General features: G+C 46.8%; 1 protein-coding gene across 1 annotated transcript in view; it reads right to left on the reverse strand.

Annotated features, from left to right (window-relative positions):
* The window catches only part of BLK (BLK proto-oncogene, Src family tyrosine kinase), a 44,128-nt gene that overhangs the window by 9,852 nt on the left and 17,891 nt on the right, over window positions 1-16,385 (reverse strand). Inside the window, exons 2-8 of the mRNA XM_059843104.1 lie at window positions 16,166-16,268; window positions 13,836-13,884; window positions 7,400-7,493; window positions 6,296-6,394; window positions 5,156-5,259; window positions 1,441-1,590; window positions 643-795 (exon numbers count right to left, since the gene is read on the reverse strand). Coding sequence (XP_059699087.1) covers window positions 643-795; window positions 1,441-1,590; window positions 5,156-5,259; window positions 6,296-6,394; window positions 7,400-7,493; window positions 13,836-13,884; window positions 16,166-16,267 — 751 coding nt within the window. The 5' untranslated portion in view covers window position 16,268. The remainder of the gene's footprint in view (window positions 1-642; window positions 796-1,440; window positions 1,591-5,155; window positions 5,260-6,295; window positions 6,395-7,399; window positions 7,494-13,835; window positions 13,885-16,165; window positions 16,269-16,385) is intronic.

Here is a 16,385-nt window from a genome sequence, read left to right on the forward strand (position 1 = left end):
GGTTCCTGCAGTGAGCCCATCCTCACACAGCCCTCCCAGACCCTTCATGGGTGAAACCCCTGGAGGGTCCCATCAGCTGGGCTCTCAAATCATCCAAGTGCCATCCAAAAAAGCAGGACTGAGCAGTCAGCACATGAACTCAGCCTGGTCCTGTCCACAGTCTCCATTTCCAAGGCAACCAGCAACCACAAAGAGGGTGGCAAAGGAAGCTGAGCTCCCCCCACTTCCTCTCCTGCTGATTAGCAGCAGGCAGGAGGGCATCAGGGATGGAGACCTGGGCTAAAAAAGTGGAACAGAGAGGCAGAAAAAGTGGGAAAATGTCACCCAGGTACCCTACTGGGTGTGACTTAGGATCACTGGCATCACTATAGCTGTGCCCAGGATTCTCAGGAAGAATGAGTGCATATCCCAAGAGATGAGTAAATAGTGACTGCAACACCCATGCCCTGTGAAACCCTTGCTCAACCCCTGATCTCTGCAAACATGAGCTGTCCACTCCTTCCCAGGAATCCTGCAGCTACTTCTGTATTCATCCTTAAGGATCCCCACTTTCTGCATAGTCTTGCCTTAGGGAAATAAAATGGTTTTCCATCTCCTCTCTTTATAACTATTTTTTCCTGGAATGGAAGGAATTCCACTTACCCATCCACACTTCCCCAAACTGGCCACTGCCCAGCTTCTTCACAAGCTTCAGGGCCTCCCGAGGGATCTCCCACTCGTCCTGGGCCCAGGGTCTCTGGGGAACCAGGGATGTGCAGGGAGCTGTGAGGCGCTGGCACAGCCCATCCCCTTTCTCTGGAGGAGGACAAAGCAGAGGACAGTTCAGTGGGATGGCAGAGAAAACTTCTTCCTCCTTCCACACATGCCAGGAAAAATCAACCCATGGAAACCTCTGCAATCACACAGGGAAGTAGTGGAGCCGCCAGCCCTGGAGGGATTCAAAATCTATGGGGATGTGGCACTTGGGGACATGGGTTAGTGGTGGCCTTGGCAGTTCAGGGAGAACAGGTGGATTCAGTGGCCTTAGAGGGCTTTTCCAATGTTTATAATTCTCTGATTTCATGAAAAGCTTCAACCACAGGGATCAAGGCACCCAGAATGGCCCCAATCAAAGGGGAAAGCTCAAAGGGAGCCATAGAGGAGCAAATTATCCTGCCCAGTTATTCCAAACCCTGCTTCCCATGCATCCCTCCTGCATATGCTGGCAACATTCACCTCTTTCCTTTCCTGATGGGAGACACTCCCTGACTTTAGGGCTGGGGGAGGAGCTCACCCTTGCAATTCCCTAAGGTGGAAACCAGGACATGGGTTCTGGTTGTAGGATCACACCTGCCCCACGAGAGCGAGTGGAGCAGCTCTGTGCTGTCTCCCAAACCTGTACTCCCTCTGTCCCCACTCTCTTCCAGGACACAAATCCACGAGGGAAGGCAGACAACTCACGGCTGTAATGATGGATGAGCTCTGGCAGGCTGGAGAAAGTCATCCTGGGGGAGATGTAGTATCCCCCTCCATCCAGGGAGCGGATCCTGTAGTGTTTGATGATGTCCCCGTGAGCAGAGTTGTTGTCTCTCACAGACAGGGAATAGGCATCTGGAGAAGGAGCAGAAGGAGCTGTGAGGACAAACTCCCTCCCCTGAGTCAGGGACCAGCTGCCTCCCCTTTCCATGGCTATCAACAGCTCCAAAACAGCCCTGGCTGATGCCTTTCCAGGGCAAGTCCCCCAGAATTTACAGCTTCCCTCTCTCCAAGGCAAGAGGACAGAGTAAAAATTCATCAAAGCTTTAACTGATCCAGTCCAGGCTTCGTGGAGTAACAGCTGCCTGTGCTGTGGCCAACAGCCCAGGGGAAGCACTGTGGGGACCAGCAACACCTGTGCAGGCAGAGCTGTCAGATGTTCCCTAGGTCAGGATTGTCTTTCCACAGCTCCATATTCCAACTCTGCCAACCTCAGCATTATGAAATCAGAACGGTTTGGGTTAGAAAGGGCCTTAAATTTCATCCAGTCCCACCCCCTGCCATGGGCAGGAATGCCTTCTGCCATCCCAGCTTGCTCCAAGTCCTGTCCAACCCGGCCTTGGACACTTCCAGGGATGCAGGGGCAGCCACAGCTTCTCTGGGCACTCTGTGCTAGGGCCTCCTCACCCTCACAGGGAAGAATTTCTTCCTAACATCCAATCTAAACCTGTCATCTTTCCATTTAAAGCCAATTAAAGCCATTTTCCTCTGGATTAAACATTATTGAACCTTGTGCCAAGGTCAGTGGTTCAGCTGGGGGGGGTGGTACAGAAGGTGGGCTCAGGAGAATTGTCTTGTTAAGCCACAAACTTGTGACCATGGCTAAACCAGATCTAGAGATTCCCATCTGGAATCTTGTCCCATTTGGGCTTCAAGGGAGCTGCTCAGCTGCTCAGGACTCCAACCTGCAATTCCCTCCATGAGAGTCTAAACCAAGGCTGGTTTTCAGTGCACAAAAGCATCACTAGATGTTGCTGCAGAGCAGAACTTCCAGCCTGTGTGGTTCAATGCAGCATAGCAGTGGGGTTTTTTCCCCTTTGTCTGGATTGTATTTCTGGAATGAGTTGTTACAAGCCTGCTGGGCTGTTCTAAGCCTAATATGTCACCTGGGCTGATAAACTGCCCATTTTTGATGGTTTTTAATGAAAAGGCAAGACTATACATGTTTAAAAGTGTGTATCTGTTCATGCAGGATTATGAAAAGAAGCAACAGCAACTCTGAAACCCTAATCCTGCATGTGAGGGGAAAGTTTATTAACATAAAATCCTCACTGGCTGGGGTTTCTCCATCCCAGCACCAGAAGTTTTCCCTACACTGTGCCTGAAACCCATCTGCATTTATAAAAAGCAACAAAAAACTCCCCACCTCTGTGGATATTTGCTCTGTTGGAGTGATCATAAATTTTTACAAGCAGAGTTTGGAAGAGTCTGAAGTTTTCCCAAGTATCAGCAATCATTCTGAGAGGACTCCCTTCCTGCAGAGACCAGATCTGGTGGTGTAAAATCTATGGAAAAAACTGGTGGTTTAAATGCAGAGCCAGAGATCCTCAATTTGACGTGGTGGTCTCCTCAGCAGAGGAAGCCCCTCTGGTTCTCCTTCCTTCACCATGAATGTCAAGCAGAAAACAAATCTAGAAGCCTTTTTGATTTGATCAGTCCTGCAGTTGAACAACTGAGAAACAGCCCTGAAACATCTTCTATGGGGAAATAAAACATCAAGGGAAAGGCAAAGAAATGGCTCTGCCGGCTCCTCTGGGGTACCCACGTGGCCCTAAAGTCCAAAATAATGATAATAAACATCAAGGCCAAAGGCTGGACTTGATAATCTTAAGAGATCTTTTTTGACCTAAATGTGCCCTTGGGAGCTGCTGTGCAGAGGCAAGGCACTGAAAAATTCAATTCTTCCTTCACAGAATCACAGAATGGTTTGGGTTGGAAGGGTCCTTAAAATTAATCTTGTTCCACCTCCTGCCATGGACAGAGACACCTTCCACTAAACCAGGTTGCTCCAAGCCCCATCCAACCTCATCCCTGTTCCCAGAGACAGCAGAAAATGAAAATCATTGACTCCTAATTCCCTCTGATGATATCCAGGATAGCCAAAAGGAGTTCTTGCTCCTCAGCCTCCAGGGACATTCACCTGTTCTGCAGTCCTGCACCACATCCTGGCACGGACCTGGGCTGGTAAAGAGTCCAGAGTACAAAATTGATGGAACAATTTCTTCATCAAAAAGTTGGCCAGCCCTGGCACAGCTGCAGGGCAGTGATGGAGCCCCCATCCCTGGAAGGGTTTAAAAGCCACGTAGATGTGGCCCCTGGGGACAAGTGTTTAGTCCATTTCCTGCTCCTATGGCTCTCAGCAGCCCCTGAGATCCTTCCCAAGGGAAGGGCAGGAGCTGAGCTGGATGCAAAGGCTGAGCTCAGAGAGGTCCTTCCTGCTGGGAACAGAGATGCAGGAATGCTGCTGGGAGCCAGGAGCCTGTGTCTCAGCACAGCTGGGGGAATGTGTTCCTGCAGCTTTTGGAATGATTGTTACTCTACAGTGGGCAAGAGCCATTTGTAAGATGGAGGAACCAAACTGTTCCCTCTCTTACTGTTTGGCCTGGGCCTTTGGAAGTATTTGGGAAACAAACCAAGGAAAAGAAGGTTCCACATGATTTCAGATGGATGCTCCAACTCTCTACTGAACAAGTCAAAGCTGGACACCATGATCTTAAAGGTTTTGCAACCTAAACAATTCCTTGATGATCTTGGGAAGACACAAAGCACCTTCTTTGAAATGTTAAGGAAAGACTCCTGCATCCATCTGGAAGGAAAGGAACCAAATGACAGCAAGACAAAAACACTTTCCAGCACGACTCCATGGATCTGGTTCAGAGCAGAACACGGGGCCATCATGACCATCTCCATACTGTAAACACACATGATGTCCCAGAGGAAGCAAGGAGAAAAAAGTAGGAAAGAAACAATAAGGAATTCCCAAGGATTCCCAAAAGCTAAACTAACTTCCAGACTCTATGAATTAACAGCATGGAACAAAGAAATTGAAATTACATGGCTTTCTATTATGGTTAATAGCCATATCCACTGCCCAAGAGGAGTGGCCACAATGCTCTGGCCTTTCCATCCTCACTGGATCAAAAGTCAGACATGTTCATATGGAAGGAAAGTGGATGAAATCCATCTATCCTGCCCCAGCCACTCTCCTTCCAAAAGTTCTGTTTTGTATGAATTCCCCTCGCTATAAACAATCGGGAAAAACACGTTTTCCCTAGGAAAAGGACTTTTTTCCAAACTGTGCAAGTTTCTGTTGCCAACAGGAGAAATATTCCTTCAAGAGTGTGTAGAAATATCTCTTAAAAAAGGAAAAAAAAAAAATAGAGAGAGACATTGAGACATTTCCTTGGGAAGAAAATGAAAAGAAAACCCCCTAAACTATTTTGGAAAATTTGTGTTCCTGTGTCTCTGCCATGAACTCTGGTGGAAGAGCCGCTCTTCCCACAGTCAGAACTGCCCAAATGAGTAGATCATGAGCAAATCATTGCCCTCCAAACCCCCAGCTCACTCCTAGAGCCGTGCTGAAGGTTTTCCAAGCTTGGGCAACAACAATGAGGAATTACCTTTGCTCCACAGATCTCACCTTTGGTGGTTTCACTCTCCCTGACGAGGAAAGAGCCAACTTTGTTCCCAGAAGACAGCAGCAGCCTTTCAGCATCTTTTCTGCTCAGAGTTCTAAAATACCACCTGGGAGACAGAAAAGGTGAAAGCATGGCTTGAAAAGGAAAAACTCTACAAAAAATGTAATTCTTTCCAGTTAGTTCTTTTTTTTATTAATCATTAAACTGTGAAACCGAGGATTGTTTTTACCAGCAAGTAGCTTTTTATCTGCTGGAAAGTGGCAGTAATAGATCGTTTTAGGTAGATTAACACCAGATTTGGATCACTTTGGACTTGTTTCACAGCCTGGAAATTCAGACAGTGTGGGGAGTAGATGGGATGTGCAGTATCCCATACAAAGTTCAGGCTTTGGATACAAAGAACTTTTATGTCTCAGCCACATTTCTGTGCACTGCTAAATATTTGCTGAACTCAGTGATGGTTGGGTCCCTCCAAGAAGAGATTGCAGGCAGGACTGATCATTTAGAGCTGAATGCCATAGAGGAGGATAACTCATGGAAAAAAATCCTCCCTCTGTTTGTATTACAGGCAAAATAAACTCTTTGGACTCCAGCCTTTCATTCAATCTTCTTTGCAGGGAGGCTGCATCTGGGCTCATTTAAAAAACAGCACTGTGGGTCTGGGTGCTGGCACTCAGTTTTCTGTCTTGTTAAATTGTTGGTGTGACTCCTGGCAGATCCAAGACCCGGATCAGTGCCCCCATCCAGAGATTCCCAGTTTACAAATGGATACTCTCTTGGAAGGTGAAGAGGTTTAAAGCCATTTGTGTGGGTGGACTGGCCCAGAGGGACCAGAGGATGATCCCTGACACTGCCACCATAACCTTTCTGTTGTCCCGCCCAAATCCTTGTTTTCCACAGTGGGTGCAATCAATGGGACAAGAATCTTTGCCCACTTTCCCCAAAACAACCTCATCCTCCCTTTCCACACCAATATGATGACTAAAAACTTGTTCTAAGCCTTTGGGCAGCATTGTTTGGGATGAAGAAAGACCTCCTGACATCCAGCCCAGCAGTGACATCTTCCTGCCATCAATAAAGCTCCTCCTGGAGCTCGTTGAGCACAGCATCCATGTTGATCTCTCAAAAGCTTTCCCACTTACTTTTCCTCTTCCAAACTGTCCACTTGTGCCACGAAGTTGCTGGGGATGTATCCTTTCCTCCCAGTGCTGAGGGACTTTGCCAGCCACCAGTCCCCCTCTCTGCAAAGGGAGCAGAGGAAAAGGTTTGAGTGCCCAGAGGAGGTTTTGTGACAAGCTGAGGCTGTGGGGATGTGGACTGTGGGGTTTGAGCACTGCAGATGGACTAGGACTCCTTAATCCACCCTGCAGTTCCCTCTGGGTTCCCAAGCACCAAAACCAGGCTGGTGGCTGTTGGTGTTGCAGGGACTTGTGGAGGTGGCAATCTCTTCCCATGAATGTGGAGCAACCACAGATCCAAACCTTGGCCACACGCCTCCAGTGAGAGGAGGGGCATCAGGGTCATAGGGTTTATTTTGTCTCCTGAACAGGGCATTGGGGTCCTTTCTGCTCCTTCTTTTGTGTTCCAGACACCCCACCTTGCTGTCCCACTGCTGACTGAGCCACCAGCCATGACCCAAAGCCATCCCCATACAGGGGATTCTCCACCTCCTTGTCCCACAGGTCCCAGCCCATGGCATGTGGGTGAGAAATGTCACCTCTGGAGGCCACCTCAAACCTCCAGCAGCCAAGGATGGAGCAGCCCTCCAAGGCCTGGGGGCCCCAAGCTCACCTCTGCCCTGCTATGGACTGGGCCTCTTCTGTGGTGAGTTTGAGAAGTTGAAATGAAACCTCACAAGTGTCTGGCTCAGTTCTGTCCTTTCCTCTGACTACACCCAACCCACATCCTTTGCAGAAGCAGAATCAGCACAAACACAGGACAGGAGCTGTTTTTTCTTGTTGTTTTTTGTTGTTGTTGTTGTTATTTATGCTACTTCTGCACCCACAGGCACTGACAGCAAAGAGGGTCCCAGCACCACCCAGGCAGGGAGAGCACCCAGCCCCAGAGTATCTGTGATCCATGGAAGTGTCACCCTGCAGAGAGAACAGGGTACCCACAGCCAGCTCTGGAGCACAGCCAAGGCACAGGCTCAGCTCTGGTCAGCTGCAAAGTGGTGGCTGACCCCAAGGTTTCCCCTTTCCCAGCCTCCCTGTGCTCATCTTGGAACTTCCTCCCGGGTCACTTACTTGGAGAGGACCTGGAGTTTCTCCCCTTTGACCAGCTCCAGGTCACGGTCACTTGAGGCAGGAAAATCGTACAGTGCAACCACAAACAAGTGATCTGAAAGAAGAATTAACTCCTTTGCATCCAGACTGGTCCTTGAGTGGCTTGATGCACACCTGGGTGTATGGTGGGGCATTTCAGCCCCTAAACACAGGGCTCTGTCATCCTCCCATCCCCAAACCCAACCTTTCCACCAACCCAGCTTTCCTGCTCACCACAACCTCTGCTCAGGGATTAACACTGATTCAACAAAGCATTTCCTGTGTATGTATTTTTAAAACACTGCAGAACCACCCCCCAGTCCACAAAACCCAGACTGTCAACAAGAAAAAGGGGTTTGTGTGGAATTAGAAGGGTCATAAATACCCTGTCAGAGTTCAGCCTGAGTTTTACACAGCGGTAAATGAAAACTGCAACATTTCCCATGGTGGCTGTGGAATTTGACTCAAAATGATGTGGGGTTTTTTGATTGAAAAAAGTATTAAGCCATTGCAGTTTCTGTTATTTGAGGCTCTTTCTAGGATTTAGCTCTCCTTGGGCTCATGGTCTGTGGCCTGTGCTCTGGGCTCAGCTGGTATCTTGTCATCCCTCCCTTTTGAACACTTTTCCTTGTAGTGAGTGAGTCACAGAATGGGTTGGGTTGGAAGGGGCCTTAAAGCTCACCCAGTCCCATCCCCAGCCATGGGCAGGGACACCTTCCACTACACCAGGTTGCTCCAGGCCCTGTCCAACCCGGCCTTGGACACTTCCAGGGATGGAGCAGCCACAGCTTCTCCGGGCAACCTGTGCCAGTGCCTGCCCACCCTCACAGGGAACAATTCCTTCCTCACATCCGACCCAAACCTGCACTGTGCCAGTTAAAAACTGCTGCCCCTTGTCCTGTCACTTTCTGCCCATATAAAAAATCCCTCTCTCTCCTTTTTTTGAGCCCTGTCCATGTGCCACGATGCTCTGGCCCAGCCCAGGCTGATCCCTGTGGGCTGGAGCTGAATCTCTTGGTTTGCAAACGCCGGAGGTGCTGGGGCTGCTCTCGGGGAAGCGCTGCAACCTTTCCCCTGTGCTCTGCACGCACGGAGCTGCTGAAGCAGAAAAGAGCAGCTATTCTGGGGCAAATCAAAATTTATAAAAAGAATCAGCGCATGCGCAGGATCACAAAAATCAAACCAAAACACCTGGGTGAAAAAGAAAAAGAAAGGAGAGGGAGGGAAAGAAGGAGAAGAAGAAGGAGAAGAAGAAGAAGAAAAAGGAGAAGGAGAAGGAGAAAAACAGAAAAAATAATTAAAGGAAAATAAAAATATAAAGAACAAAAATTAAAGAAAAAGAAAAAAAAATTAAAAGAAAAAGAAAAATTTTTAGCAACCAAACAAAAATTTAAAGAAAAATACGAAGAAATATTTAAAGAAAAATAAAAAGAAGAAAAATTTAAAGAAAAATTTCAATAAAAATTAAAGAAATAAAAATAAAAATAAAAATAAAAATAAAAATAAAAATAAAAATAAAAATAATAATAAAAATAAAAGAAAAAGAAAAAGAAAAAGAAAAAGAAAAAGAAAAAGAAAAAGAAAAAGAAAAAGAAAAAGAAAAAGAAAAAGAAAAAGAAAATTTTGAAAAAGAAAAAGAAACTTTGAAAAAGAAAAAGAAAAAAAATTCTGAAAACCACAAATTTAAAGAAAAAAATAAAGAAAAATTTAAAGAAAAAGAAGAAAAAGAAGAAGAAAAATTTAAAGAAAAAGAAGAAAAAGAAAAAGAAAAAGAAAAAGAAAAAGAAAAAGAAAAAGAAAAAGAAAAAGAAAAAGAAAAAGAAAAAGAAAAAGAAAAAAAAGAAAAAGAAAAAGAAAAAGAAAAAGAAAAAGAAAAAGAAAAAGAAAAAGAAAAATGTGAAAAAGAAAAATTTGAAAAAGAAAAAGAAAAAGAGAATTTGAACTGTGCTGCAGGAAGGCTTCAGCTTGTGCTCAGCCTAATTAATGCACTGAGACCGATGGACAGCCTATTATTAGCATTTTTCAAAACAGCCTGTCAAGCCACTGTCTTTGGGTGACCTTTTCAAATAATGCCACCAGCAAGAGAGCCAGACTGGCCCTTTGTCACAGCAAGATAACCGTGTCTCTGGGGTGACTTGGGGTTTGTGTCTGTGCAAGGCTGGCTGCTGCTCCGATGGCAATTTGTTAGGGAGGAGAAAGGGTCAGCGTGGGAGGAAAGGCAGCTTTGGAAAGCAGAGCCCTGAGCAGCTCCCTTCAGGCTTTTGAGAAGGAAATCGGAGATCCATGAGAGGTTCCAGCAGAGCCTCTCTCCCAGGATGGGAAAGGGATGATCAGTCACGAGGGAGAGTGCTTTGAAGTCTGAAAATAGCTGGCACGGTTGGGGGCTTCCCCTTGAGGCAGCTCGAATTAGCACTGCACCCAAACTCTGTCTGCCTCCTTGAGAAAGTTGTTATCACACATCTGCTCAGACATGAAAGGGTTTGGGGCATGTGCCTCCTGTGAGGTGTCCACCACCAGCCTGCCATCCACACACCCTCCTGGTCCTCTTGAAAGGGAAATAATGCTGTGATCACACTCGTGCTCAGAAAAAAAGGAGCAAGTGTGTAAATGTCTTCAAGCCCAGAGTGGTTGTGTACTCCAGAAAATGAAAATGGAGTTTTGGTCTCAAAGTGACTGACATAAGTGAAAATAAATGAAATTAAAAAGAGAGAATACAGCAAGGACAAAAAGGGTTTGTATGCTGAAAAAATACTTTATCACCTCTTATCCCTAAACAGGCACTGAGAACACTGCACACTGAAATGAGCCAGAAGAAAATCTCTCTCTGCTGGAGCTAGCAGGAGTTGCCATCTCATGATGAAAGGGGGTCTTCCTGTCCCTGAGTCCATCACCCCATGAGAAACACATGGATTACACTGCCTTGGCCAGTCTGATCCACTCAGGCCACGAGAGGCTCGTTGGGGCTGTGAGGAGCTCTCAGATAAAGCTGCCAGCCCCAGGACTTTGATTGGGAGCCAAACACATCTTGGCTCAGAGCTGCTGTCAGCAAAGTCTGATACCAGCAGGGTTTGCAGAGGCTCAGTGCCAGTTTGGTGGCTCAATAGGAGTGATTCAACCAGTCCTCCCACTGCTGGCTTGTCCTGAATGGAAGGTCTTTGCAACCACCTCATGGCCACAAAGCAGGACTCAGGCTGTGCCAGGGTGTCCCAGAGGATCATCCATTGGCTTAGGGACATTTTGGGATGGTCATGGTGTGAGTGACAACTTACAGGACACGTTGGACAGCTGGGTGCACTGAGCTATGGCTTACTGCTGCTGGAAATGGGGTCAGCTTTCTGTTTCAGCCTGGCATGGGCTGGTTGGAATCATTGAATCCTAAACTTGGGAAAGATCTCTAAAGTCATCAAGTCCAACCATTTAACCCAGCACTGCCAAGGCAACCCCTAAACCATGTCCCCAAGTGCCACATTCCTGTGGCTTTTAAATCCCTCCAGGGATGGTGATTCCATTGCCTGGGCAGCCTGACCTGAAGATTGATAACACTTTTTGTGAACATTTTTTTCCTAATATCCAATTTAACCCTCCCCTGGTGCAACTTAAAGCCATCTCTTCTTGTCCTTTCACTTTTTACCAGGGAGAAGAGCCCAACCCCTACCTGGCTACAATCTGATTTCAGGGAGTTGTGCAGAGCCAGAAGGTCCCCCTGAGCCTCCTTTTCTCCAGGCTGAGCCCCCCCCAGCTCCCTCAGCCTCTTCTCCTCAGACATGCTCCACATCAAGGCAAACATTTTTGGTTAGAAGATTTTTAATTTCCCACTGAAAACTCAGCCTTTTCAGTAGAAACAACCCTTCCTTCTCCCACTTCAGCTCAAACTCACGTTTCTGACAGCATTCCTTTCAAGCTCAAAACCACATTCAAGTAACAACAACAAAAGCAACCAAGAATTTCGGCATTAACTTTGACACACCACAGGAGACCTCAAGTTCCAGAGCATGCTAACCTTCCACACCCTGAAACTCAGTCCTGTTCATATTTTGGTCAGCAAGAGGCAAGTGAAGAGGTGGAAGAAGTCGTGGTTTCTCGCCAGAAGAAACGACCTCGCAGAGACTTCAACTCCTCATGATCTTGCAGGTTATTAAAATGCCTGAGGACAAGCACCCAAACCCACCAGCTCTTTCCATCGGTGGGATTTAAATCCAGCTGTGAGCAGCTGGCAGGGCAAGGGCAGGGGATATTCTACCTATTCTCTACGTCTTATCCATCCAATGCAAACAAACAGCAGCCCCACCATGGGACTCTTGGATGTGGGGCCCACCTTGGGTCAGGACTTTGCAGTGCTGGGGGCTTTGGGGGTTCAGAAAGAAAATTTTGACTTCACAGAGACTTAAAAACAGCCTTAAAAACTTTGTGACTGCTCAGGAAATGGTGTTAAAATGAATGGGAGACTCACACCATGGGAGAATCTCCTGAAGTGAAAAAGGATTGGTGATGCCACGTGCATCACATTGAATCCAGAGTTCTGCACCCCTTTCCTGCCTTTGTGTTACTTCCATGAGGATAAATAATGTCAGGAGGAATTAGGTTTTTGTTAAAAATAAACAAATTAATGATTTCTGAGACAGAGGTGTGAAAGCTGGGAAGTGTGAGACAATTTCAACAACTCGAGATCAGAAAAAAACAAAGAAAAATAATTCAAAATGCAACAAGAGCAAAAACAAAAAAAGACACAAAATTTTAAAAAAAATAAGAAATGAAAGGGTTGATTTTACATCATGTGCCACACTTCCATAGCCAATAATTTTCCCTGATTGAATTTAAAGTGCTCCCACTGGATTTAATTCATCTCTCTAAATTTATTTTTTTTTTATGTGATGTGATTGCCTGGATTTTGTGCTTTCTCTTTCAATTTACTCGAATTGCTGTCACTTAGGAGAAGACCTCTGCTATCTCAAATATCTTGCTTGTTTCTTATCAGCCTGTTTTGCCACACAGGGCACAGTCAGATGTACCATCATTTCAGGAAACTCAGACACTGGCAGAGAAAAATAGGAAGTTTTCCAGACTGTCAGTGTGAATATTCCGCCAGAACTGGAACTGAATCTAATGAACAAAATTTGTTTTGAGAGCTGAAAACGGCTAATATTGTACTTAATCCATTTTTTAGCATCTTTCAACTTCTGCCTTTGGGCATGAAGGAGAAGTAAAATCCTCCTCCTTGATCACAATTTCTGCTGTGACTCTGACCAGAGTGGAAAAAAACCCTGTGATAAAAATCCTGTGATTAAAGTCCTGTGATAAAAACTCTGCGATAAAAATTCTGTGACAAACTGACAGTCCCTGCTCAGCTGGGGAGGTGGGAGAGCATGGCCACCTGGAAATGTGCCATGAAAACAATTCTGCAAAAGAAAACATAGTTTCTGGAAAAATGGCCCTTCCATGAAAACATACCCCAGATCACGTGGTTGAAGGTATTCACCTCCTACAAATTTGATCTCCATAACAAAAGCCAAATCTGAAGGATATTTTGGTGTTGCAGGACCTCCTGTGCTTGGTCCATGGTGGGGACCCTCCATCACCATCCATAAGACCTAAGAAGACCTAACGCTGTCATTCCACCCATCCTATTTATTCACCATCCCCCTTTTCTCTTCCCTCACACCATCTCCCCTAATCCTACCCTTTCATTCACATGAAGAACTTTCAAGTTTTGCCAACTGCCCTCTTCCAAGCTTCCTCTATTTTCCCCCCTCTTGTAATTACCTCTCTGTCTTTCCTTAATCTGCAGAATTTCTTTGACAAAAACACACATGAGCTGCTGCTGGGGGCTGGGCAGAGGGAGCTGAGGGCTCCCTGCTAAAAGGCAATAATCTCCAAACACCATCTGTGACCCACAGATAATTGCAGAGGTGGATGAAGCCAGCAGCCCGTCTCCAGGCAGGGGCTCTGTGTATCCTTATTTTATTCTCTTCCCTTTCTTCTCCTTCTCTTTGTAGCCTCTCTGGGCTCTCTGATGCCTGCTATTTCCTCAGAAATTTTCAGCTGGCTGGATAAAGTACCCATGACTTGTCAAAATGCAGACAGGGCAGAGAAATCTCACACAGCTCCAGGCTCAGATCTCCCTTTGCTCCAACAATCATGGAATCACAGGATTGGAAGCAACCTTAAAGATCACCTGCTTCCAAAGGAGAGGGAGTGCCTTTCCCTCTGGATTTCCTTGATGAGCAGGGGGAAATTGGCAACTGCAAGGACTTGGTGATGTAAACTGAGTTTTCTGAAGCACTCTGATAAACTCCGTGCCTGGCACGGCTGCAAATACAGAAACCACACGCCTGTGACATGATGGCTCGTCCTCAAACCCTGACATTTGGGGACCACCACCCTGCAAAACCCCATGGGGTGGCAAAGAAAACAGCCTTACCTTGTGCAGAGGCTTGGTTTAGATGAGGGCTGTTGATAACTTGTCTCCCCTGTGGTAGAAATAGAAAGGAAAAAGGAGATATTTATCACTTTGCTGTGCTTCAGGAAGAACTGATTTCAGCTTCACAGATGAGTGGGAGTCTGGTCCAGAGACCACTGCAGTCAGTCAGCAGCCCCTGTGCCTGGCTCCACAGCTGTGATGGCTTTAGCACATTTTGCCATGAGGTGTTCATAGCTGTCTTCACAGAAAGCTGCAATAAGCCTTGGCTTCCCACTGAGCTAAAGCAGAAATCTGCTGCCCCCTCATTTGGAGCCTGCTCTATCCAACCCCTGTCCACTGATGCCAGATTTGGGAGCAGTGAGGGGTGAGAGATGAATGGTCCAATTGAGAAATGGCAATTGCAGAGTTGTTTGAAGCAGAAAACCAGAGATGTTGTCTGCCATAACTGTCCCAAGGATCATGGGTATATGACATCCTTTGCTCAGAAAAACAGAGGCAGTGACTGTAACAGCTAATTAATCAGAGAACTGTAGAAATCATAGAATATTCCATGGTCCTTGTGGATATCCATTCAGGATATTCTGTAATCCAATGATTCTATGATTCCTGAGATGGAAGGGGCCCACAAGGATCATTGATCCAGTTCTGGGCCCTGCACAGAGACCCCAAAAATCCTACCCTGCGCCTTGGAACATTGTCCAAATGCCCCTGGAGCTCTGGCAGCCTTGGGAGATTCCCTGGGGACCTTGCTCAGTGCCCTACCACCCTCTGGAGGAGGAATCTTTTCCCAATATCCAGACTAAATCTCCTCTGACACAGCTCCAGCTGTTCCCTTGGGTCCTGTCACTGGTCACAGAGAGCAGAGATGGCAGCTGCCTCCCCACTGTCCCTCAGCAGGAAATTGTAGACTGTGAAATTAAACAGCAACAAGTTACTACAACTCATCTGGGCACAATTTTTAAATGCTTTCTTTGTTCCTGGTTTGGTTTGGCCCTGCTGCTGGAACTGGCAAATTGTCCATAGATCATTCCAAGTGAGCTGGGATGGAACCACCTTGTTTTGGGGCATAACAGTTTGAAACTGGCCTTCAGCCACCTTGCAGTGCCTATGGTGGGTGTTTGACCACACTGAGTATTTTTATACACATGCAAAAGTGGTGAAATACAGACACAGAAGTAAAAACACCTCGTGTTTTCTGCCTGCACCACCCTTTGACCCCAGCTTAGCAGCAGTGTGGGGTGGGAGAGCTGCTCATCTGCTGCCATTTCTCATTTAAGTGGAAGAAGTTTGGATTTCCCCTGACATGTGAGAGCTGAGTGCCTGTGGCAAAAAACAACGAATGGCAGAAGGTGGCCAGTGATACTGTATTTATACTGATAGTGGCTCCTCTCCAGTGAGCTGGAGAGAATGAAATTTAGGAAAATAACTTCTTCTTGGTCAATCTGACATCTGCTGTCATGAGGACTGGACTGAATAGCAGTAGGAGAGCTCAGAAATGAAAGTAAAGGAGTGAAAAACATCTCCAGCTGTCATAAAAAGCAATGATTTGCAATTCCTCCCCTCTCCCAGGGCTCGAGATGGTCTTCACATGAGAGCTGCCCCTCGAGTTTCTCGTGTGCTGGCTGCTGGCTGCAGTGCTGGCAGGGGCAAGGAAAGACAAAACAGCTTCATGTCCTTTGGACAGCAACAGAGGCGAAGTGACTTACAAACTTTAAACAAGTTTGTCATTTGAGGTCTCCTAAATCCTTCCCCGGTTCCTTCCTGCTCCGTGTCCGTGCCAGCAGAGGCTGAGGGAATGCAGAGGGAGCAGCAGATGCCCAACATTTCTGGTTCTCAGCTCACCCCAGCACAGACTGCTGCTGACCCTCTTCACTGAACCCGCTGAGGGCTCACAGTGGTGAAGTTTCCATTGTGGTTTGCAACTTTGAATCTTAGCCTGAATCTGACCCATCTTGCAAGTCAGCAACATCAGCTTGGGTTTCAAAGTGCTGATGAGAAGATATTTCAATACACTGTGTTTTAGGGGCTTGAAATATACAGAGGTTCCTCGGAGCCCTTCCCACCCCTGTGCAAAAGGGATCAGCTGGGAGGACCAGGTTTCCCAGAGAAGCTGTGGCTGGCCAGGTTGGAGATGGGGTTTGGAGCAACCTGGGATAGAGGAAGGTGTCCCTGCCCATGGCAGGGGGTGGAACTGGATGGTGGATGGGCTTTCAGGTTCTTTCCAACCCCAATAATTCTGTGATCCTGTGATTCTAAATATTGCCTGCATCACCCCAGATACCGACTGAGCTGTGGGGGGATCCCAAAAGGACACAAAACTGCAGGCTTACCTTGGGTGGGGCAGGAGGAGGTTTGCCCTTGGTTTTTGGGTTGCCTCCAGAAGTGTGTTTCTCATTGGGCATCAGCTGATTTTTGCTGCCAAACAACCCCATCCTGGAAGGAAGAGCAGAAATTGGTTTTAATGGGACTGCTTTTGGAGAAAAGTGCAGGCACTGGGGGACAAAGTCTTTGCATTCATGAGAAACAAGCTGGAGAAGATCAGAATGCAGG

The sequence above is a fragment of the Haemorhous mexicanus genome, chromosome 3 (assembly GCF_027477595.1).
Source record: "Haemorhous mexicanus isolate bHaeMex1 chromosome 3, bHaeMex1.pri, whole genome shotgun sequence".
Taxonomy (NCBI): domain Eukaryota; kingdom Metazoa; phylum Chordata; class Aves; order Passeriformes; family Fringillidae; genus Haemorhous; species Haemorhous mexicanus.